We start from the raw sequence: 23,355 nt of genomic DNA on the forward strand, positions 1-23,355 counted from the left end.
AGATTGGAATTACTAAAATGGCCTTGGTTAGAAGTACAAGTACTCACATCACTGCTTTTACACGTGCTTGGTTAGAACATAATTACGAAAATGACCCTTTATAAAAAGACTTAAATGCTCTTAAAGTGGACACGTGTCAAAAGGACATTGTAGAATACACTTTTAATCCTACTTCCGACAGTGTGATTGGCATCCTTCTTCAAAAAAAAAAAAAACATAAAACCGCTGATCCCAACGTCTTGTTTGACTTTGACAATCCAATCCAAGCCGGAGAGATTTCTGTGCTGCGTCTTCGTTTTCTTTGTTTATTCCATCCATCTTAACATCACAATCGGTCTATGCATGCTTTATCTTTTGAATATTCTTTACCCGAATTTCCGGATGTGCCCCCTTGGTCTCAGATTCTTATACACCTCAAATTCGCCGCCCAAGATCCGCCATAGATGCAGGTGATCTATTTCGAGTCTATAGGCTTCCCTTCTTATAAGTTATAGCTATAATGAACCAGAGGACCCGTGCATCGCGTCCTGTCCGTCGATCTAAAGAGTTACTACCTTCAAGGCACCCAATAGAGATGAAGTAAGTTGAATGTTTTTTTTTTTCGGTTCAACTAATATCTGTTTATTATTCTCTTCCCTTTTTTGACCGGTTGTTTGTTTTGTTTCTAATCCCTGAGTTTCTGTATCCTGTTATATGTTTTTCTTTGTCGACTGTTTTGAGTTTCCCCACTTTTCGTCATGTTTGTGTGCTTGTTTTTACTGTTCAATCCATGATGGTTGGAAAATGGATCCAATTGTAGTGTTTCTGTTTTTTTTTTTTTTTTTGTCTTTATGGTTGTAATAAATAAGTGCCAGGTAGAATGATTTTCAGACTCATATATGTTAACATTTGTTGATTAAAATACGAGAATTCCCGCGAAATTTTGCAAGAGGTTGTTTTGGTTACTCTATTTCAGTATTTCTCCACGTAATATTTTGTGCTGAAAAAAGGAGAGGTCTTTCAATAGGATTTTGCAGATAGAGTGATATGATATCTCAGAGCCATGCGCCTTACTGGTCCCTCATGAGCTTTGCTTTTGTTCCTTCTTGCTAATTAATTAAATATGCGTCTAATGTTTTGTAAGCCCTCGCACATAACCTCATTCTTCGAGGAAGGTAGTTGCTTTATTATCAGCACAGGTTTTCTGATTGGTGTTTTGCCCATGAAACTGACTATCTTCAAGATGCATTGGCCTGGTCAATGTTGCATGGGCACGAGCACAGAGTCGGAATCCGACGTGTGTTCAAGAGTCTGACTCCACAATATGAGCAAACATGGATTTACAGACATGTCTATGGACAAGTATATACTATTAAAATGATTCATATTTTTGGAACTCTAACATTATATGCCTGCAAAAAAAATGTTGCCTTTGTTACTAAGCAGCATTTGATACAAAAATTCGCATTCATTTTGTACATTAGATATTCATTCATGACAAATAACTTAGGACATAAAAAAAGGGAAATTGTTACATTTATAAAAAAAACAAGGGAATTGTTACGTAGAAATATCTTCAATAATCTTGGACTGTCGGGATTCAATGCTTGCCCATTTAGCAGAGACTAGGCAACACTGGGCCTGGTACTATTTCAGTATAATGCCTCTATTTCTTGTTCCCAATGGTTAAGGTATCGGCGGACAAGGTAGGGTGACAGTGATTTCTGGAAACAACATCATATCTGTGGATTTTTATCATTCATATCATTATTTCCTTCATCAAAGCAAATGAAAGAAACAGAAGCATTACACATGGAAAGAAAAACAAACAATTTACTTTCACATGTTTCTGACCATTTTCCTTTTATAGAAGTGATAAACTTGGCACACTATACTCTACCAAGCATAGATAGATTGTTTTTCTATCATCTGTTCAATATCTTGGCCAGCCTTTTAAGGCACTAGGATGCGAAGGCTTCCACTGGTCAATATGGGAGATGGGCCCCTTCAAAATTTGCTGCCTTCCTCACAAGAAGGCACACTCAAGGTTATTATGTTGCAACTTTGATCAAATGCATCCGTTTTTCCTTTTAGAAACTGGAAAATTCCCTAGTTGATTTTTTTTCACAATTAACCAACCTTCTCTTGCAAAAGTTGCTGCCCACATAGATGAACAAAAGCTTTAGAATGTGAGGTACTCACTCTTGACGACTAAACAAATGCAAACTTTGATTTATTCAATATTCCGATATAGGAGATGACTGTAGGATATCTAGGGTCTTTTGAAAAACTAGCTATTATAGCTATGATGCCCAGATACAGATAGGCACAAATTTGAAAAATGGATATGCAACTCTTTTTCCTAAAAATTCAGATATAGATACAGGTCTGGGCATTCCATCTGATGTGCTTATATCTAATTCTATATGTAGATTTTGAAGCCAAGTGTCATTTCTTAAAATTTATATATTTCTAAATCTAATTGAACTTCGAATATTTACATACTTTTTATACTCTTATTTGTTAGAGCATACCATTTTACATATTCAAAAGTGTTAATGTTATACTGTTATGTACTCTAGAAGTGTCTGTACAGTATCCAGCATCATATGAGATATGTATCAATTCCACATGCTGGCATGTATAGCTATTTAGGTATCATACCAGAGCATTGTGGTAAGAAAGCACTCTTAACAGATCGAAATTAAGAATATTTCCTTTATAGATCCTTCTTTCTTTCACAAGAAAATTTAGAAATTCATAGATGCAGGGAAGAGAGTTAACTTATATAGAATGGTATCTGTTTTCATCATATGGCTGGTCTGTTTATGCCTATATACCTTCAATAATATGTTTCTGGACTTTCTCACTGCTGAACTATATGCCATGCTTTTTTTTTTCTATGTTCCAGGAAGTATTTTGAAAATCTTATTGTGTTTGTGCATTGTCTTCCATATGCTGATATGTATACTTTTATTGGTTTCTCACAGAACAAAGAAGATATTTGGAATTTCCCTCTCACTTATTCTTATTAACATGGCTGCAATAATGGAACGTGCTGATGAGAATCTTCTCCCAGCTGTTTACAAAGAAGTTAGTGAAACTTTTGGTGTTGGACCTACTGATCTGGGATACCTCACATTTATCCGGAATTTTGTTCAGGCGATGTCATCACCCTTGGCCGGGATATTGGTTCTTCATTATGACCGCCCCACAATTCTTGCAATGGGCACTGTATGCTGGGCATTATCAACAGCCGCAGTAGGTGTCAGCCAGCTTTTCATGCAGGTTGCATTCTGGAGAGCAATAAATGGCCTTGGACTGGCCATCGTTATACCAGCACTTCAGTCTTTCATAGCTGATAGTTACCTTGATGGTGTGCGAGGGACTGGATTTGGGGTGCTGAACTTTGTTGGTTCTGTGGGTGGAATAGGAGGTGGTGTCCTGGCAACAGTTATGGCTGGTCAGGATTTTTTTGGAATGCCTGGATGGCGCTGTGCCTTTGTTATGATGGCATTATTGAGTTCACTAATTGGGTTCCTTGTCTTTATTTTTGTTGTTGATCCAAGAACGCGTAACATTAGTCATGGATCAAGTGAGAGCTCTGAGAGGTACCAACTATTTTCTTGAGCTTCCTGAAAGTTGAGATCTGATTAACCATTGCAATCTATTTGCATTAGTGCTAAGTAATTTGGATACTCAATGCAACTAACCCCAACTCCAACTATTTGGATAAGCTACAAGAATCTTGCTCCACAATTCTGTCTCTTCTTACTGCTTCCATCCATGTCCTTTCTTTGGGTTTCCCCATATTCAATATATTCATTTCTAATTTTGTTCTCCCAAGTGTTGCCATTCATTTCTCGGTGAGATGTGAGAATGTGGATTCAAGTCATTGGCCAGCCACTTCATGCTAAAATGCTCAAGGTTAGGTCTGAATCCAGTCCACCCCTCCCAAGATCCTAGATAGCCAAGAATAACATTGGGTAATGGCCTTTGTTCAAGTCTTGCCATGCATCCATCTTAACACCCCCATCTTTGGTACCCTTTTGCTATGTAGACATAGTTGTCAAGGTGATGCCTAGGCAGGCGCCCTTGGAGTCTCACCTTTGCATAATTGCCAAGCAGTTTTCTATAGCGCGTTATAACAAACTTTTATATTCTAAATTTTTTGAGGTTATAATTATAAAATAGACATTTTTAAACTAAAATATTCATTTGTATGTTTATATACTAATTTCTTTTTGTTATTTTCTTATTTGTTAGGATTTAATCAACACAAACATTGCTAAATGCTGTATTGAACCCTCAAAGACTTCAAAACCTGAACCAATAAGTAAGAAAGAACATAAAATATTGTCCAATCAACACATTTTCTTCTTTTTCTTCTTTTCTTCTTTTCCTATAGCAGAAATAGGGGTTCAGCCCCTATATTTTCGGATTTTCTTTTCTTTCTTCTTTTTATTCTCATGAATATGTTGAAATATGTTGATTTTCTATACTTTAACATGAAGTTTATACTTTTCTTATGAAAATTATGGATATTTATTAAGGAAATATGATTATGGAACCTAGGGAACTACCCTAGGATACATGTTTTTACTTAAAAAAAAAATCCATCACCTAGGAGACTAGGCAACTAGGCGCCCCCCTGTCGCCTAGCCTCGCCTTGGCGCCTTGAAAACTATGTATGTAGGTATTCTTAACATTTTGATTGTATAGCATGCAGATTACTATAGTATTCTTTTAAGATTTTTTAACCAGTGTAATTTGTCACATAACATTGCAAAAGTACACATTCACTTCATTCATGTTTCTTTAATCCTATGGCAGCACTCTTATCCTTGCTCACTTCGTGGGTTAATTGAACCTAGCATTGAAAATCATCATGTTGGGGTATTTGTTGAGCCGAGTGTAAGTATGGAGGTGAGGCTAGGTAGGGTGGTCTCTTTGAAGGACGAAGAAGGATCAGGACTATGGCCGCAAAGGGGAGATGATGGGTATGCTTTCGCCTGTTGAGAGTTTCAATAGAGTCGGGGGTGTGAGAGCAGTAAGAGAATGTGTTCCAATTATACTTTATTCCCCTCCTTTTATAAGGGGGATCCCAAGACTTTATGGATAAGTATTCCAAAAAAGGTTTGATTCCCATTAGGAAAGGGGATCCTCCTCTTTATGTCGGTTATCAAAGAGATGCCACTAGGGTTTTGCCATGTGTCTAACGAGATCCTCTAAGGACAAAGTTTCCTTTCCCCTGGCCCCTGAGGATTCTCGTCTGGCACGTGCAGGCTACACCCCATCATGGGTTTCCTCATGGCCACATGGCAAAGGCGGGACTTGGGGTCTAACTAGCGTGTTTGGTTGTGTGCTCAATTGCCCTTGAGGCACTGCGTCACAACTTCCTCGAGCCTTAGGTTTAGGGAAGCTCTTTGGGCTCATAGCAAGCTCAAGATAGCTTATTGAGCTTATTGCAGACTCGGGATGGCTTTCCGAGCTCACTGCAGGTGTATATGTGGTTCTGTTTCAATGCTTTCATCATGATTACGGCAATGGAGGATTACATGTACTTACACTGAGCACCAAGTCTTATCATTTACTCATTCATACTAATTGTTTACTAAAGGGTGCACTCTTTATGTTTTTTAGCTTATCTTGAAAATTTTTTGTTCTAAAGCACCTTCCTGTGGACTGACCCAGGTTAAGGGGTCAGCCAAAGTCTAGATCATCGAACAAGTTTTGGTTTTAAGTTGGGCCAGGGTCCAAACCAAGCTGAATCTGTTGAACCTGTATCCAGCCCTATCTAATAAGATGGACCTTAGGCCATGGTAATTCTTCAAGGGATGGACCTAATGGCAGTATTACAAGGATTCAAGCTGGCAAAATCATTCGACTTTAGAATTATGTTAGTTAAAGGAGATTCAAAAGTGGTGGGGATCTGGCTTAAAAATTATGTCCTAGTCCCATAGCAGTACAAAAATTATGTGCGACAGAAAGGGATATGGTTATCAATATTAATTGGATACATAGATCAGCCAATAGGCTAGATGGCATTATGGCAAAATATTGGGTTAATAGAGAACATCTGTTTTGGGGGTTGATGGGGAATATGTAATGTAAAAGGATTTGTATAGTAAATAGAAAAAGAAGGGTGAGGTGGTAATGCCTAGCTTAAGATGGGGGGTGCCTAGCATCTTTGTATATATCTCATTCTGTACTTTCATAAAATTTTAGTTGCCAATTAGAAAAAAAGAAAAAGAAATATGGGCCTTAAGCTGGACCTAGCTCTCAGAACATCCCTATCTCGACTTCCTAGGATGAACTATATGAATCCTATTTTGCAATTCCACTCTATCAAGATCTATATTCTCTGTTGAATTAAGGTCCCACAAAATATTTCTCACTGCATTAACTTGTGTCCTTTCCGCCTCCCTCTTGCTCTTCTAGAACCATCAACTTGCATAAGACCACTTATTTTTGGTGTATTAGGTACTCTTCTATGCACATATCCAGACTATCTTAGTCTACTTTCATAGATACCCTCATATTCTCAAAAATATGCTCATTTCTAATCCTATGATCCTATTCATTCTAGACTTTTGGGTTTTGCACTTATCCACCTCAACATCCACATCTCTGCTCTTAATACCTTTATTTAATTTTTTCTATATGTGATACATCTACCTATATACATATAGATGTCAATGTACAGTCTGTATGTATCCCACATAAGATATACTAAAAACTACATACGCGTGCTTATGTAGGTTGTCTCAAGGTCAGCCAAGATCAGCAGGGGCCTAGCCAAACCAAAATATAGTCTATGCAAGTTAGGCTTTGGCCTAGCCTGGCCTAATTTATATCTTGCTTCTACCTTGTGTATTTAGCCCTCTAATTTATATAATATGTATCACGTACTCACTACTATTCTTTAGAGAAGTCTAAACAATGGCTTGGCTAGTAATGGGTGAGATTTGAAAGAGCTTCAGATCTCTTATGGCTGTGGACTGTGGAAAGGCATATACAAATCCAATGGGGGAGAGAACCAGTTTCAGGAAAGACTCTGTGTGCTGATTTCCCCCTGAAGGACTTGTTTCATTCTCTGTTGCAGGCTGGCAGCAGTAAGGATATCTCTGTGGCTGATTCATACAGCTTTTAATGGGGGTAGACTGGTGTGGAACCCCTTATTCAGAAGCCATTTCAACGATTGGGAGTTAGGGCAGGTGGTGTGGAACCCCTTATTCAGAAGCCATTTCAACGATTGGGAGTTAGGGCAGGTCGCATCACAGAGATGTTTTTTCAGTAAGCTCCTACAAGATAAATCTATCTAGAAGAGGTTAGACTTGGTATCCTATGCCCTCTGAATGATCAGCAGGCTGAGACATCTAGCCTTTTATTTTTGCATTGTGGTTTCACTTGCAGGGTGTGGTAGCATTACTTTCAATGTATTTATCTTGTGGGTTGCCATCCAAAATCAATGCCGAACACTATAGAATGGTGGGATATAAAGGGTATATGTAGAAGGGGTAAAATTTGCTGGGCTGCAATTCCTATGGCTGTTATTTGGGCTGTGTAGATAGAGAGGAACAAGGGGGTGTTTCAGGAAAAGGCAAACTCTGTAGAGGCTGTAATTAATTCATCCTTTGATTTACTAAGAGACTGGTTGAAATCACAATTTCTTTGTTGATATTACGAGCCACAGTTTCATGGCTTTGGATTTAGTCTCCTTAGTTGCCCTATGACTCTGTACAGATCCTGATTGTACAAAGGGCTTTAATTACTTTATTTTTGTGAATAATATAATGAATCAAGAATTTTCTTATTACATTAATACAGTTTGACCCATACATTCCCATGAAAATTCATTGTCCTTGCGACAAGTTTTAGCACACTAAAGGGTTGTAACATTAAGCACTTTTTTCCTAGGAACAGTTTTGCAACTAGGTCATTTAGCAGTTCATGTGGCTACATTGGTTGAGGGCCTAAAAGGGCCTTGCATGTTCCTTTGACCATCTCCTACTCGTATAAGTTTCAGGGCTTTTGCCGATACATACAGAATTAACATTGTGTTTTTTTTTTACCAAGTGGCTGCTCCCATACCTGTTTTCTGACACATATCAGTCTGAAGTTTTATCATTAGACCAAGCAGTGGACCCTAGACATCCTCTTTCAGGGCATGTTTTGAATTCAAAATTGGAAATTCTGACAGTTAATTTCGTTTGGGAGGTCTCTCCAGTACAAGTTAGGGTCTCGGCTCTAGGGTTCACATGGAATGTTGGAACGAACACATTATCAATTCAAAGGGGTCCCTTGTATCATCTGGGTGTTCTGGATTGGTAACATCATTCTTCCATGAGGCAGAAACAGAGGTGGGTCTTGTAAGCAAAGGCTATTTGATCCGACTTATGCTACTAACTTTTCCATGTATAGACATGTCTAGATAAATATTATTGATCAGGTAGATCTTTAACCTTCTAAAATTATCTAATATGGCACTGGTATTGGTGCAATGAGTATGATAAGTCACTGTTCCATTTGCAGGGATGATTTGGTAGAGAAGGGCGGTGCTAGTACATCATCAATTTGGGCTGATTCCTGGATGGCCATGAAATCTGTTATGAAGGTTCAGACATTTCGGATCATTGTATTGCAGGGAATTGTTGGTTCACTGCCATGGACAGCCATGGTGTTCTTCACAATGTGGTTTGAACTAATTGGTGAGCATGGCAATATCTGGCAAATGGCATTACTAGATGTATCAAGTGCAATAAAAATTGAAATTGGAGATGATATCTTGCTACAAATACACAACAATCCAGATTACCTCAATTAGAGTAAAATACTATAACAACTATAGTAGAGTTAAAAAAAAAATTATACTAGAGTTAAAATAATGTGATGAAAATTATACAATTCTTGAGATAATAATCCTTCTAATTACTAAATGAGAAGCATTATGAGAATTTTTCCTAGTGTACTGATTTCATCCCCAGAATCCAAGTTTTGGAATGGCAGATCCTGCTCAAGATACTTGATCAATTATAAGAAGAATACGTTAGATCCTTTGGACATGCTACATTATCTGCTGTTGCATACAAGAAACAAAAAAGAAATGCTATCTGCCCTTCTAAAAAGATTACAGGATTAAGAGATCCTTGATTATTCAATCAGCAACATAACTAGGATTGTCCAATTGATCCATTTTGACCAAATGCATGTACATTGCAGAAGATGAATGTGCAAAATTCAGTTGTATGCACATTTTGCATAAATAATCTTGCATCAACTATACTGTACATATAAGATATTTGCTTAACATATGATTTCATTGGATTCTTTTTTGCAGGTTTTGATCATAACAAGTCAGCTGCTCTCCTCAGCCTTTTTGCTATTGGATGTGCTATAGGGTCCCTGCTTGGTGGATTAGTAGCTGATCGGATGTCAAGTATCTATCCACATTCAGGTCGTATCATGTGTGCCCAGTTCAGTGCTTTCATGAGTATACCATTCTCATGGTTCCTCCTTACAGTGATCCCACAGACGGTAGATAGCTGGTTCACCTTTGCCACCACTCTTTTCCTGATGGGACTCACCATCAGCTGGTGTGGCACTTGTGCAAATAATCCTATATTTGCTGAAGTGGTCCCTCCAAAACATCGTACCATGATATATGCATTTGACCGTGCCTTTGAAGGCTCCTTCTCTTCATTTGCAGCTCCAATTGTTGGAATCCTTGCAGAGAAGACATATGGGTATGATCCCCAATCTGTGAATCTAGTGTCAGGGTCCAGCAAAGAGGCATTTGCACTCTCAAGAGGGCTTTGCTCGATGATGGCAGTTCCATTCGCTTTGTGCTGCCTTTTTTATAGCCCCTTGTATCTCACTTACAGGCGGGACCGTGAAAATGCTAGAAATATAAGCTTGAAGGAGCAAGAAATGACATGAGAAGCTTTACCCGCATTCCACGGGTATCGGTATTGATTATCTTGTTGTAAAATGAGTAAATGACTGGCGTTAGATGTGGATATGCTCTAACTTTTTCGACTTCAGACTGTCGTCTCGGAGGTGGTGGAATTGCAAGTATCCCGTACATCTGCGGAACTTTTGCATTATTTGCTGAGATCCAGTAGCGGATTTGTGATTTTATGTTTTACATTTGATGGGAAAAGCGAGTGCTGTAGGTGATAATGTAAATTCAGAGGCAACTGTCTTCTGATCGTTGAAATCACTGTTTTATTCCAGGATCTCGGATTCTCAGGTAACAATGATGTTTCAAATTCTCCCTTGTACATACAGCAACAAATAAAGCATTGATTTCAACTCCCCCCCCCCGGGGTTTTCCATCAACCCCTTCCAAGTGTAACACTATAGGGTCCACAGTAAGTGATTACCCGCTTGCGTGAACCCAATAATGTAGCTCAATCACAAAGGAAATTCTAGAGATGTAATTACAGGAAGGGAATCTGAAGCTGAAGTGTATAATTTTATTTGCCTCCACTCAATAAATTAAATTTGTTTTTAGATTATAAGCAAATTTGTTCTTAGCATACAATAGCCTCAAAGAAGCCTCAAGCAAGGCTGCTAATAGGTGTAGAATAAAAGAGCAACGAACCAAGTTCGGTTGAACTGAAACGGCAACTATACGTTTGTAGCATGAAAGGCATACAAGCCTCCTCTTCTGTTGTCTCAAGCCCAAATTTTCCCCATGCTCCACTTCCACATGATGTAAACAAAGAAAAAGGAAAAAATGTCTTTCCCACTTTCCCAAAACCAAATAATTGATAAATCGTTTATTGATATAACTTTTATTTATTTAATAAAAGTTTGTACTTAATTTGTCTTCAAAACCAAATACTTGATAAATCGTTTATTGACAACTAGACACCACATCAATAGTTGAATGAATAAATGCTTAACAATTGGGATAAGTGTTAAAATGAAGTTTCTCCCAACAGTTTGGTGCATACATAAATTAAAACCCACTTTTGTGAATATAATAAGTATGTATAAATATGATAAGAAAATGCTGATTTGGTGATGCCATGGCGACGTTTTGATAAACGCTTATCATGAAACATCTGTGGAACAAAACACATGCATTATCACAAACGTTTAATGAAGTTACATCAGGGCATTCAAACACGTTTCTGTGAGTTTCAGTTGTGGGGGCTTCCAAGAAGTTGATATGCCTTACTTTCATACAGGAAGAAAATTGGCCATAGTGGAGATGCTTTTCGACCAAATTTACAGCCTCTGGAGCTTGAAGCATTGAAACTATTATTTCAACTGAGGCTCGATGTCACCCACTCACCACTGCTACATGCACCTATGGAAAAACGTCTGACCCACATATCCACCAGCCATTGCCCTTCTCACATTGGATTCAAACATCTTAGGATTGTCCCTCAAGACTGCAGCTGCATCATGATTCAGGGGGTCCTCATGATTGGGTTGCTGAAAACAGAAACGCAATCAATAGGTTAGTGTGATCACAACCAGAAAGACCAGCCCGGATGAGCTGGAGACAAAATCATGCACACTGGGTTGGGCTACCTATCACGATTGAACACACCAGCTACCTATCATCTACTGAACACTGGCATGATTGGGTCCAATCGTGATAAGTAACCCAGCCCGGTTTGCATGATTGTCTCCAGCCAACCCAGGCTCCATAAAGACCAACGTCTACAAGAATCGCATACCGTGAAAAGGTGATTTAATCCATAGATTATAGTATTTATATTCAGAACTGGTTTCCAATCTTCACGAAGAATGTTGAGACAGACATTTCCCTCCAAGTCAATGTTAGGATGGTAGACCTGTAATGCGGATGCCATAGAATACCATATCATAACAATGAAGTAACATTGAGACAACACAGAATTTATTGGAAGGACCATGCATCCCACCTTTGTCTTGCACTTGACCTTTGGTGCCTCATGAGGGTATACAGGGGAGACTTGGAAAGTGAAAACAAATATACCACCTCTGTGTCAACAACAAATATTTTCAATTATTATATGAAAATAATACAAAAAAAAGTTTCATATAACATCAAAAAAGGCTACCTTGCACTGAATTATTTAAAAAAAAAAAAACTATGCCAAATAATTAAAAGGCACAAAGGTGCCTGCAAAAAATTAAACTCACAAATAATATCCTTCATCTGGCCGAATGGTTATCTCAAAGTTCATCAGGTCATCCTTTCCGTTGGGGAATGATATGGTAGTTGTTTTTGGTAGGTTCAGCTCACTGATATCTATGACATGAGAAATGCTAAACCCAAGTAAGAAACGTCAATACGTTACAATCTGATATTAGGAATTAGAAAGGTAAGATAATAAGATGATTTTGACAACATCAAGGACATGTATGAGGTGATAATAACTAGCTACTATAATAACCTAATAACACTTATTGATATATAATATGAATGCTCTCATATTATAAATGTATATGTTTCTATGGGAATAAGGCAACCGACTCGAGAGTTTGGCCTCCAAGAACCAATTTGTACATTGTGATAGTTTTCATTATCAGCTTCAAGTTAAAAAAGATTTGAGAATGGACAATAGGAGGAAGAAAGGACATGGATTAAGGTATTAAAAATATCAAAAACCACAAGGGGAATCTTCATTTACCCCCACCTCATAAATTTTTACTTCGCTGTGCAATTGGGAAACAGTGACACTAGGAGTAGTGATGCCAATACAGGGGTAGGGTGCCATAAGGGGGGTATTGGAAGTTTTAAATTGTTGTGTATGGTGAAGTAAAAATTTGTGGGGTGAGTTTCAGTGAGATTTTTCTGAAGCACAATTTCTTAGAAGAGATGGTCCTAGATCAACTATGAGAATGAAGGAGAATTCATGCATCCCACCATCCCAAATACTTAAATAATAATGGTGACAATGATATTTCCAAGTATGCAACCCAATTTTGGCAATGGAATTTCAGAAAAATAGGTAGGCCTAGTTGATCAAGAGATGATAGTTTCAGAGAGCATTACCACTAAACAAAGACCGAATATAATGTTTGCAATCAAAAAAAGGGGACAGAATTGAATGTTTCTCATAGCCAAACTGCTCTAGCATGTGGAAAACTGCCTAAGCTCCGTTTAGTTGTGCAAGAAAAGAAAATATTAGATTATTTTTATCCCTAGCCACTAAGCCACTAATCTGATATTTTTATTTTTCTGGCTTGATAACTTCCCTGCACTACATAGACTTCCCAATTATTGAGCCAAAAAACAACTTAATTGGAAAATATGAGTTATATACATAAGTAGATTACACCATACAAATCTCCTTTTCTTTGAAAAAAAAAAAAAAAGATAATTCAATGCACCAAAGAAGTGTTTTCTTGCATGTCCCAGACAACCAAATGAAAACAAAAAATAGAAAATTCAAGTTACAAGCTCTTGACGATATAAATGCAAGAAAGACAATACTATACTAACCACTATATATGGTAATTATACTTTTCCGTATATGCTTTGTAAAGAGTAAACAAAATGGTCAGCTATACCTTTCTAGGTGTTTTTTGTCCAATGGAATTTCCTTCATTTAAAAAATTAAACTACATAACATTACCTTTATCTAACAAAAGAAAGGAAAAAAAGAAACTACAAGTGGCACCAAACTAATGTCCACTAGAATGAAATCAAGCTAATAAAAGTTAAATAATTAACTACCAGAAGATTTTCAAAGCAAAAGCAACATATGAGAGGAACCATAGCTTGAAGGGTAAGGGTTCAGTCACCAACTCCTTTTCGCAATTATGCCATAGCAAGCAAATAAGGTTCTTGGAAAAAAAACTCTGACATAAAAGCTTTTCAGTTACTGATAAAAAAGAATCTTGAAAATATCCTTATTATGGTTGGCTAAGAAAGCAACTTTCTAATATGGGCAGGTCCTAGACAACAACACAGACCCTGAGGGGCCATCTCCCCCCCCCCCAACAACAACAAGGAGGCCCCCCTACAAATCCCCAAAAATTTTTAGATTTCAGCAGCACAACCAGGTCTTGGTGCTGGAAATCCTTTACAACCAAAACCCAGGAGACAAGTTTAGCAAACGACAAAGTTATTAGCTCATAAACTGCAGGAATTGAATGCCAAACACATTTTCCTTTCTTATTCAGGCCCAGAAGGGTCCAGATCCATGACAGCTCCTTGATGGACCTTGGCATAGTCCAGCACACCCCTACAGCTTTTAGGAAATGCCACCAGAGTTGGGAAAGAAAAGGACAATGAAGAAAGAGATTATCACAATCTTTTTTTTTTTTTGATAAATGAGTAAGGTTTTATTAAACCAGCAAATAAGTAGAGATTATCACAATCTTCGGTAACAAGATCACAAAAATTACAATTCACATCCTGAATCTGTACCCCCTCCCCCTCATTACCAAACTATCCTTTGTCACTTGTTAGGCACCTATTCAGCACAGCAGCCCAGACCAAGACATTGATCTTTGTGGGGGAAAAGGTTCCAGGCCCTATTTGATGGAAAGGTTACAAGATTGTTCTCACTTCTCAGACAGCTTGTGGGCAAGAGACTTCACAGAGAACATACCATCAGAACTCCAACTCCATCTCCAATCATCTCCCTCGCTAAGGTTTACAGATTGACTAGAAAGCTGAGTAAGCATCTCAGCAAAGAACTCCACCTCCCAATCTTGAAATCTTCTTCTAAACTTTGGAGACCAAATAATATTATTACCTAGGGATTCCACACAGTCAGCAACCATGGCTCTTGGTCTTCAGCAATTTCAAACAAAGTGGGGAAGGTTTCAGCCAAAGGGGTATCTGAACACCAGGGATCTTTCCAAAACTTATTCTAGTTCCACTATCCACCTTATAATTAATACCCCTGCAGAAGCTAGGGAAACTTTGATAATACCTTTCCAGATATAACAGCCCAACATTGGCAAAGAGGATGCTGTGGCCTTTTCAGCAATCAAACTTCTCCACCAGCTATCACTTTCCACTCCGAACCTCCACAACCATTTACTAATAAGGGCTTACTAAACACTTCAATTCTCCTGATACCCAGACCTCCCTTATTTAAAGGAAAGCAAACCCAGTTCCAGTTAAATAGGTGGATTTTCTTCTCTCCCCAACCCGTCCAAAGAAAGTCTCTTTGCAACATTTCTATTCTTTTAGCTACTTTCACAGGAATTGGGAAGAGAGAAAGAAAATAGGTTGACAGATATGCCTATGTGCTCTTAAGGAGAATGATTCTTCCACTAAGTGATAAGTACTTGGCCTTCCAAGAGGTGAGTTTCTTTTTCAAACAGTCTAATACCTGGCTCCCAAATAGCAGTGGATGTACATTTTGCACCCAAAGGAAGGCCCAAATACTTAGTTGGAGAGTGCCCACTTAACAAGCCAGAGTATCAGTCAACTCCACATTCTCAACATTCCACTCTTAGACCTGAATCTTCACCCTCCTCACAGACCTTCTTGTCAAGCTGGCACATAGCCACCATGAGTTCCTATAACTCTTTCCTTCTCTCCAGCAACCCCCTGACACCTCACTCTCTTCCTCTTCCACTAATATCACCATTGTTTTGCTGGTCTCCGGTCCCAACCCCACAACTTGGCCCCTTGTCTTCCACCCCATCTTCTTCAAGCAAACTCTTCCTTGCTTCCACATAGGGTTTTCTCTCCTGCCAAATCCAGACACAAAAGGAAGCCTCTCCTACCACAATCTCTACTTTCTCTAGAATTACTCCTCCCCCCCTTCATCTTAATGTGTACCCCATTCACAAGCTTTTAACTCCTCGGGGGAATCATTGGTCCCCAGGAAACCACCACAAAGATCCCCTAAAGCTCTCATGACACTCAAGCACAAAAGTAATAAAGGTAGACCAAACACTTTGATCTAGATGTATTTTGATTCATAAATTTCCTCCATCTCTAGGAAAAAACAACCTGCACTTGCCGCTCACTAGTATATCATAGGAGGGTTAGTACCCATCCTCCAAGGACCATTTCTCAGCACCCAATCTGCAACTTCCCTCGAAGGGAAAATGAAAAGAAGCAGCCCCTCAATCAATTTCTTCACTCTTACTCTTGCCTCCTTCCCCCACACTCTAAAGGCCCGATTCTCCACTTCTTCAACTTTTACTTCTTAATTCACCATACAATTTATCAGAAATTCTCTCCTCGCATTTACTCCCTTTTCCTCCATCTCCAAGAAGGCGCAACCATTCACCTTTTTCAACAAAGTTCCCCGAAAGCTCAACCAAGCTCCCATTGTCCCCTCACATTCCTGTAGGAGAAGTTTCATTAAATTCCGACTCCATTTCTCCTGGAGTTGTACAATGAGTCTACCCCCATCTTCTATCTCCATTTCTATAACCCCGAAAACCTCCTCTGAATGCCATGAAAATTAATTGAAATCAGAGCGAAGTTAAATTCTGAACGCCGAAAAGATAATCATCACAGTTGGAAAGAAATGAAACAAGAATTTTTAGTAACAACGCAAATCAATATTGTGTGGAGATAATCAACCTAACATGGGTTTTCTATGGAACAGAAGGTAGAAATGTAGCAGAAGAGAAAGCTTCGCTTAGTCAAACAAAAACATGTTTGCATTCTAAGCATCTAGGGGCTTCGGCTTTCCAAGAATGAGTAACACGAATAAAGTCCTTTGGAGAAAAACAGTTATGGAGATTCCAAGAATTGGCAATTTGTATTTTGGAGAAGGGTGGTTGCTGCTAAATATAGGGAATCATCTAATGGTTGGGCAACCACATTAGTGTCTTTTATAATTCAACTTATGGTGTTAATTTTTGGAAAGGTATCATGAAGATCTATGATGATTAAACTCACCAAACAGAGTTTAAGATGGAGAAATATGGGACCAAAATCAGATACGAGGAAGATGATTGATGTGATACAACTAATCATTGTTTTCTTTGTCCCAGACTACATAATTTCTCATGCTTAAAGTCCTTAGAGATGAAACATCTTGGAAAAAAGATCCCAAAGGAAGCTTTCTGTCCATTCCTACTATGTTGCTAGGATAGGGGTTTAAACAGAGAACAGATTTAGGATGCATTGGGGGGGAGGGCATGTGGGCGGTTTTTATTGATAAGGAGCTTATGATTGATTTTTATACTAAAAAATTACATCAAGAGAGAGAACTCAAAACTGATCGTCTAAACAAAACAATAGGGGTTTGCAGATCCATAACTGTTGTGCAATGTGCAAAGCAGCTGAAGAATTGGTCAATCATCTCTGTTGTTTGTCCAGCTACTTTATTCCTATGTGAGCTTTTCAGCTAAATATTTTAGGTTTCTTAGGCTTGGTTCAATTAAAGGAAGCGATTCAGGTCTAGCCTTTAGTTGCAATTGGTAGTTGTTGGGGGTGGGGGGGTTCAATTGACCGGTTTTGGTTTGGATCCAATCCGATCCAAACCTTATCAAATCGGATTTGGACAGTTCATTATAATTATTGGATTGGACCAATCCAAAATAAATTGGTCCATACTCTTATTGGTTTGAATTGGACTTAAACCAAATTTCCAATAATCCAATCATAAGGCCAAAATCCTCGTCCAATTTGAAATCAATCAAAACTAAAGCCAGCATAAAATCACTGTTATGAAAGTACTTTTGTGAAAACACTTTTACGAAAATAAAAGTACTTTTACATGAAAGCACTTTTATGAAATCACTTTTATGGAAGTACTTTTACGAAAGAACCTTAGGGAAGCACTTCTACAAAAGTACTTTTACAAAAGCACTTCTACAAAAGTACTTTTATAAAAGCACTTCTATGGAAGTACCTTTCTAAAAGTGCTTTTACAAAAGCATTTTTACAAAGTACTTTCAATAAAGTGCAAACACTTCTATGAAAGTACTTTTAACAAAGCACTTTCAATAAAGTGCAAACACTTCTATGAAAGTACTTTTATCAAAGCACTTCTACAAAAGTGCTTTTTCAATGCCAAAAGTGCTTTTATATAATTTTTGATATTTCATTCGGTTTAGATTGGATCCAATCCAATCCAATCCATTTACATTTTAATGGATTGGATTGGATTTGGACTGGATTGGGTCCAGTCCATTTGTAAGTTGACTCACATTGGACTGGATAGGGTTGGACCAAATCAAGTCCAATTGACACCTCTAGGGGGGACCATAGATATCTGCTGTTTTATATGGAAGAAGTGCAAAGGAATCTTTTTGAAAGGATTTTAGGGCCATGGACATTAGCAATTTTTTTTTGAAGATAAATAAAAAATAAACTTTATAGATAAAGAACGGAAAAGAGAATACAACAGGGTGATAAGGAATCACCCAGCAAATTTATCATGTACGGGGATCGTGTCCTTAGTAACTTCGTCTTTCAGGGATAAAGATTTTGCTTATAATTGGTTAAATCTTCTAGTGTAGGAGCAGCATACTACACTATCCATTGGTTAAATTCCGCAATTAAGTTGGGATGTTCATCCATTTCTAATGGATTTGGCTGCCCTGTCCATTGGTTAATTTTTACATTTCAATATTAAATTTGTATTTGTAAATCCAAGGGAAGAGGGTATTCAAAACCAACCTCAATTTTTTTACCCAAATAACCAATAGAACAATCCTAAAGAAATAAATACAACTCACCACTCACCATTCACCAACCAGAACTTCCTTAGCTCCATAACTAAAACAAAAACCCATCCAAAATTAATTTCTTTTGTTAAGTTCTATTGCCATTTTAATATCAACAATCGCTGCATCAACAATAAAAATGAACTTCCAAAAATAGAACAGTATGATTTAATACCATGGTTTCAAATATCGCTAATGTCGCCCGACATATGTCGATGTCGAGGCTCACTGATATGAAAGTGGATGGTAATATAAAAATTACATTATGTTGGTCGACATTTCCAAAATATAGGAAATGTCGACCAAATCGGTCCAAATAACCAAAAAAATACAGTTTTTCCTATTATGTGGACAAGATGTCGACTAATGTCAATAGGATGTCGACTAATGTACATTAAAAATATAATATATTAGTATATTATATTAATATAATACAGTATATTAATATAGATTACTCCATTAATAATTTCTATTTAATATTTCAAATAAAATATTTATAAAAAGAATTAACAAAATATAAAAACAAAATAATAAATTAATTACTTCATAATATAAAACATAAAATATTTTTTAAGTAATAAAAAATTAACTAGTTAGTATTTTTTAAAATATTTATAAAAATCAGAAAATGTTTCTTAAATTTTATAAAAAAACCATATTCTACATTTAATATAAAAAAATCAGAATAAGTTTAATAAATTTTATATAAATCATAATTTATTATAAATTTAGTATTAAAAATCATAATAAATTCATTAAGTTTTATAAGAAATCAGAACTTATCATAATCTTAATACTACAAAAGGGAAAATCAGTTTATTAAATTTATAATAAAACATAATGTATTATAACTTTAATATTTAAAAAATCAGAATAAATGTATTTCTATTTACTAGTGTGAAATAAATATATTAGAATTTATAATAAATCAGAATTAAAAATAAGAAAAGAAAATATCAGATAATCTTGTAAAAACATCAAAATGCATAATAAATCAGTAAATCGTCATTTACTAATTTGTTATTGATCTTAGTTTCTTAGCTTTATATAATGGTTGGGAATAAGATAATAGTCTAGAAATATGTATTAATGCTTCTTTTTATCATTTTACAAAATATCTTTGCATATTTCCACAATGTCCCTAATTTTTACAATATTTCCCCTCGACATTTCCGACATTTCCAACATATGTCCTATATTTTGGTAAGCGACATTTCCATCGACATCGACATTTTAAACCTTGTTTAATACTGCTAAGAGTAAATAGAATATCAGCTAATTTATTATACAATTTTTCTAAAGATAAATAAAAAGGTAAAGTTTATAAAAGAAGACCTTTATGAAGACGCAATTCCCCTGCACTTTGCTTCTTGACAGGTGCCCTTCCATTGGCATTTTCAGACATTTCCCTTTGCTTTTCCTTGACTTTAAAGAGCTTAATCATTGTGTCTACAACTAAAAGAACAAAAATTAGTCCCTAAAATATCCCAGATACTTCCGCAAGATAGTGCACTTGTGCAGTTTATAAACTTTGATTTTCTTTCACTTTGGGAAGTTTCTTTTTTTTTTTACTTTTAAGAACAAATTACCTCTATAAATAAATGGAGTAGAATAAAGGGAACCACAATTCTTGTACAAAACAAACAACAAGCACAGTACAATTCAGAGAGTTCTAATTAGGACTCAAAAGAACAGAAGCAAAGGAAAACATCATATTCAAATTCTTATCATCATTTCTACAACTGACAGATTTAAAAATAACAAGTACATGACAATGCCTCTCTCCAAGAAAAGTGCAATGTACCAGAAGCAAGTTTAACATACATGCTCAAATGAGCAAAAAAAGTACATCCATGCCACAAAAGATTTTTATAACTTCAGCAGAGACCCTTTCAAGCAAAAATATAAAAGAGTGGATTAATCAATAAATTAATTAGAATAGGTTCAAAGCAGAAGGTGCAAATTGCTATCATGAACAACACTAATAATATCATGTCAATAAGACTTCTTAGCACAGACATTATTTAAGCACAGGACATTACACCAATCATAGCAATATAGGGCTCCTAGTGGCCCATATAACTGCAGGTAGCCAAATATTTTGGTTCCTGAATCAACTAACTAGTTCTTGTTCCTTTCTTTTGCTGTGTCTTATCATTTTGGTTGTTTGGTTTTGATTTTCATGAAAATTGGCACACCAAGACAAGTTAATGATTGAATCTTGCAAAGGCATGAGGATATTAGGAGAGCCTATGCTACCCGTATAAGACCTGTGTACTGAAATCTAAAAAAAATGCATGACAATGCTATACCTGCAGAAAGCCAATTTTAATAATTCAAGAATGAGAGACATACGGACTTCTATAAAGCAGTCCTCAATTGGACAACTAATGATTATGCCACCTATGCCCTAGATATTAGCATTTTCAGAATTTTTAGATTCTGTCCAAGCAATGTTAGTCATTACACAGCTGATGGCAACTTGGCGTTGACTTTCCTGACAGATGAGATAAAAGCCAATATTAAATATTTAATTTCCCCCTCCTTTCTTTATAAGAAAGGTAATAAATTCTAATAAATGAGGCAGGGAAAACCAGTGTCAAACAAAATGTAGCCACAAGTGGTGTCCATATGTAGTGACGTATATTTGTCATCCCACCCAAACAAAGAGATGCTCTCAAATTTAATCTTTCAGTCTTTCATAGAACTAAGCATGAACTTTCTGATGCCATCAACCACTTACAAAATATTATGTTTAATTATAGGAACCCTAGCATTCTTCTCTTTCCAAATGCCATAAGCAGATAATTTCTTATCATAATTTTTTTTGAGAAAAAAATATCATAAATTGCAGCAACCCCTAAATGATCATTCCCCTCAGATTAAAGCATGGGCTTTACATCTTAAAACGAGCTCCGTCATGCTTCTTAGTAAAACCCAAGTCATGACAAATAAGTTGACAGACATAAAGAACATCAGATGGTCTCTGAAGAACACCATGGAGGAATAAATGCTCCACTGACTCAGAAACCATGTTGCACATAAAACATATATGGATATGAGCATCTATTTCCTTGAGATGAGGTTATCTAAATCAAGATCTGGTCAAGCAAAAAAGTCCACATAATCAAAGCCCCATTAGAAAAGAGTTCCATACAAACCCAGATGGATAATACTAGTGACCTGTTTCAAAACAACAGGTCCTTTAGAGCCTAAATCCAATTAATTCAGATCATCTACATAGATCCTGTTTCACAATTCCACTCTATGCAACCTTGCAGCAATTTAGCCTTTCTCACCATTACCAGACAAAATGCATGTCTGCACCACTCATCTAATTCACTGTTGGATGCACTAAATTACACAACAAAGCCGAAAGAAGGCACCAAATATATACTTGACACTTATTAAAAACAGTCAATGAAGATACTTAATTGACTTTCTAGTGTTGTTTACTTTCCTTTTCATGCTGCTTGAATTTCAGGCTTTGTAATCTGACTATCTGAGGCATTTATGGATGAATGAAATTTGCCTAGCAGGATTCAATAATAATAATAACAACAACAAAGATACTGAATTGACTCTTCATACAGAATTCTTTAAGTTGAACACTCCAAAATTGTGGAATATACCGTAAATCAAATACAATAACCTCTGAAACTATATATCACCATCATCCAAGCCTTATCCCAACCATATGAGGCCGGCTACATGAATCCTGTTTCGCTATTTCATTCTGTTTAATGCCATATCCATTGTTAAATTACGGGTGCAACCTCTGAAGCCATATATAAATATTATTCAAACCATTAGTCAAACATAAAACCCATCTAAACGAGTAGGAAATATTTCCTATTATCGATCAACCTCACCACAAATAAACGGTATAAACAGATCATCCAACCAAATCTATCTTCTAATTTTATCATTTGAAGAACTAAGAACACATAAAGCAATTAAACGAATAATGCTAACTATCATAACAACTTCCATCATAAAACCTCCAAAACAATAAATAAATAAATAAATAAAACAATAAAGATATGAACAAGATCAAACTACACAAACAAGAACTCGATAGAGTGTATTATGGAACGTAATGAAAACCCTAAGGAGCCCATGAAACATAGCTCCAGAGGAAATATAATAATAATTAAAATGAACTTGTGAACCTGAATCGTTTTGGCGGCAGAGCGTTGTCAACATTTAGGGTTCCGAACAAGCATACACAAGAAATACCCAATTGGAAGCAGTGAAGCAGTAATCGAATAAAAATATATGAGAGGTCCCAAAGATAATGAATAGGAGGTGGCGCTAATTACCTGGTTGAGGAAAAACCGCAGATAAACAAGGGAGAAAGGACAGAATCTAGAACGCGGACGACGAGAAAAAGGTGGAAGTTTTGGGAAGCACTCTTGAAAGAAGTCCGTCTGTGTGTGTTTAAATAAAAAGATTTCTTCTTCTTCCTTCTTTCTCCCTCTTGCCTTCTTCTCTTTCTATTCCCCTCTTTTTTTTTTCTTCGGTATTTTATTTTTTCTCTCCTCGTCAATAATCGACTGGTCATGTCATCCACCAGAGCAATTTTTGTTTCACCAGGATCGCCCTAACATTTTGGTGCAATGACAAGAGTGCCCCCTCCCAGTACTCACTTCTCAGGTGAGCATTCCGTTTATTCGATTAAAAATCGAATCGAATAAATTAAAATTTTTAAAACCGAAATAAAATAATGAAAACGAAATTAAAATCGAATTATAAGAAAATCGAAATAATCAA

The 23,355-nt window shown here is 36.6% G+C and overlaps 2 protein-coding genes across 10 annotated transcripts; one reads left to right on the forward strand and one right to left on the reverse strand.

Annotated features, from left to right (window-relative positions):
• Positions 1 to 241: 241 nt before the first annotated feature.
• Positions 242 to 10,318, forward strand: LOC104595762 (Major facilitator superfamily protein). The gene is made up of 4 exons (XM_010256638.2): positions 242 to 579; positions 2,970 to 3,590; positions 8,515 to 8,690; positions 9,320 to 10,318. Exons 1-4 carry the CDS (start codon positions 500 to 502, stop codon positions 9,916 to 9,918), a joined length of 1,476 nt encoding a protein of 491 aa, XP_010254940.1. The 5' UTR covers positions 242 to 499; the 3' UTR covers positions 9,919 to 10,318.
• Positions 10,319 to 10,866: 548 nt separating this feature from the next.
• Positions 10,867 to 23,130, reverse strand: LOC104595763 (NEDD8-conjugating enzyme Ubc12-like). Of its 9 annotated transcripts, none has more exons than XM_019197500.2 (7): positions 22,905 to 23,130; positions 19,918 to 20,031; positions 18,595 to 18,634; positions 12,124 to 12,249; positions 11,883 to 11,961; positions 11,676 to 11,792; positions 10,867 to 11,427 (listed from the first exon to the last, which is right to left on the reverse strand). In XM_019197500.2, exons 2-7 carry the CDS (start codon positions 20,024 to 20,026, stop codon positions 11,290 to 11,292), a joined length of 609 nt encoding a protein of 202 aa, XP_019053045.1. In that variant the 5' UTR covers positions 20,027 to 20,031; positions 22,905 to 23,130; the 3' UTR covers positions 10,867 to 11,289. The 9 variants fall into 9 exon arrangements, with proteins under 9 accessions (XP_019053045.1, XP_010254945.2, XP_019053043.1 ...); XM_010256643.3 differs by having other exon boundaries at positions 19,918 to 20,037; XM_019197498.2 differs by lacking the exon at positions 22,905 to 23,130 and adding an exon at positions 22,755 to 22,896 and having other exon boundaries at positions 19,918 to 20,037.
• Positions 23,131 to 23,355: the final 225 nt, after the last annotated feature.

Source organism: Nelumbo nucifera, chromosome 5 (genome assembly GCF_055504915.1).
Source record: "Nelumbo nucifera cultivar China Antique chromosome 5, China Antique-T2T, whole genome shotgun sequence".
In the NCBI taxonomy this organism is placed as follows: domain Eukaryota; kingdom Viridiplantae; phylum Streptophyta; class Magnoliopsida; order Proteales; family Nelumbonaceae; genus Nelumbo; species Nelumbo nucifera.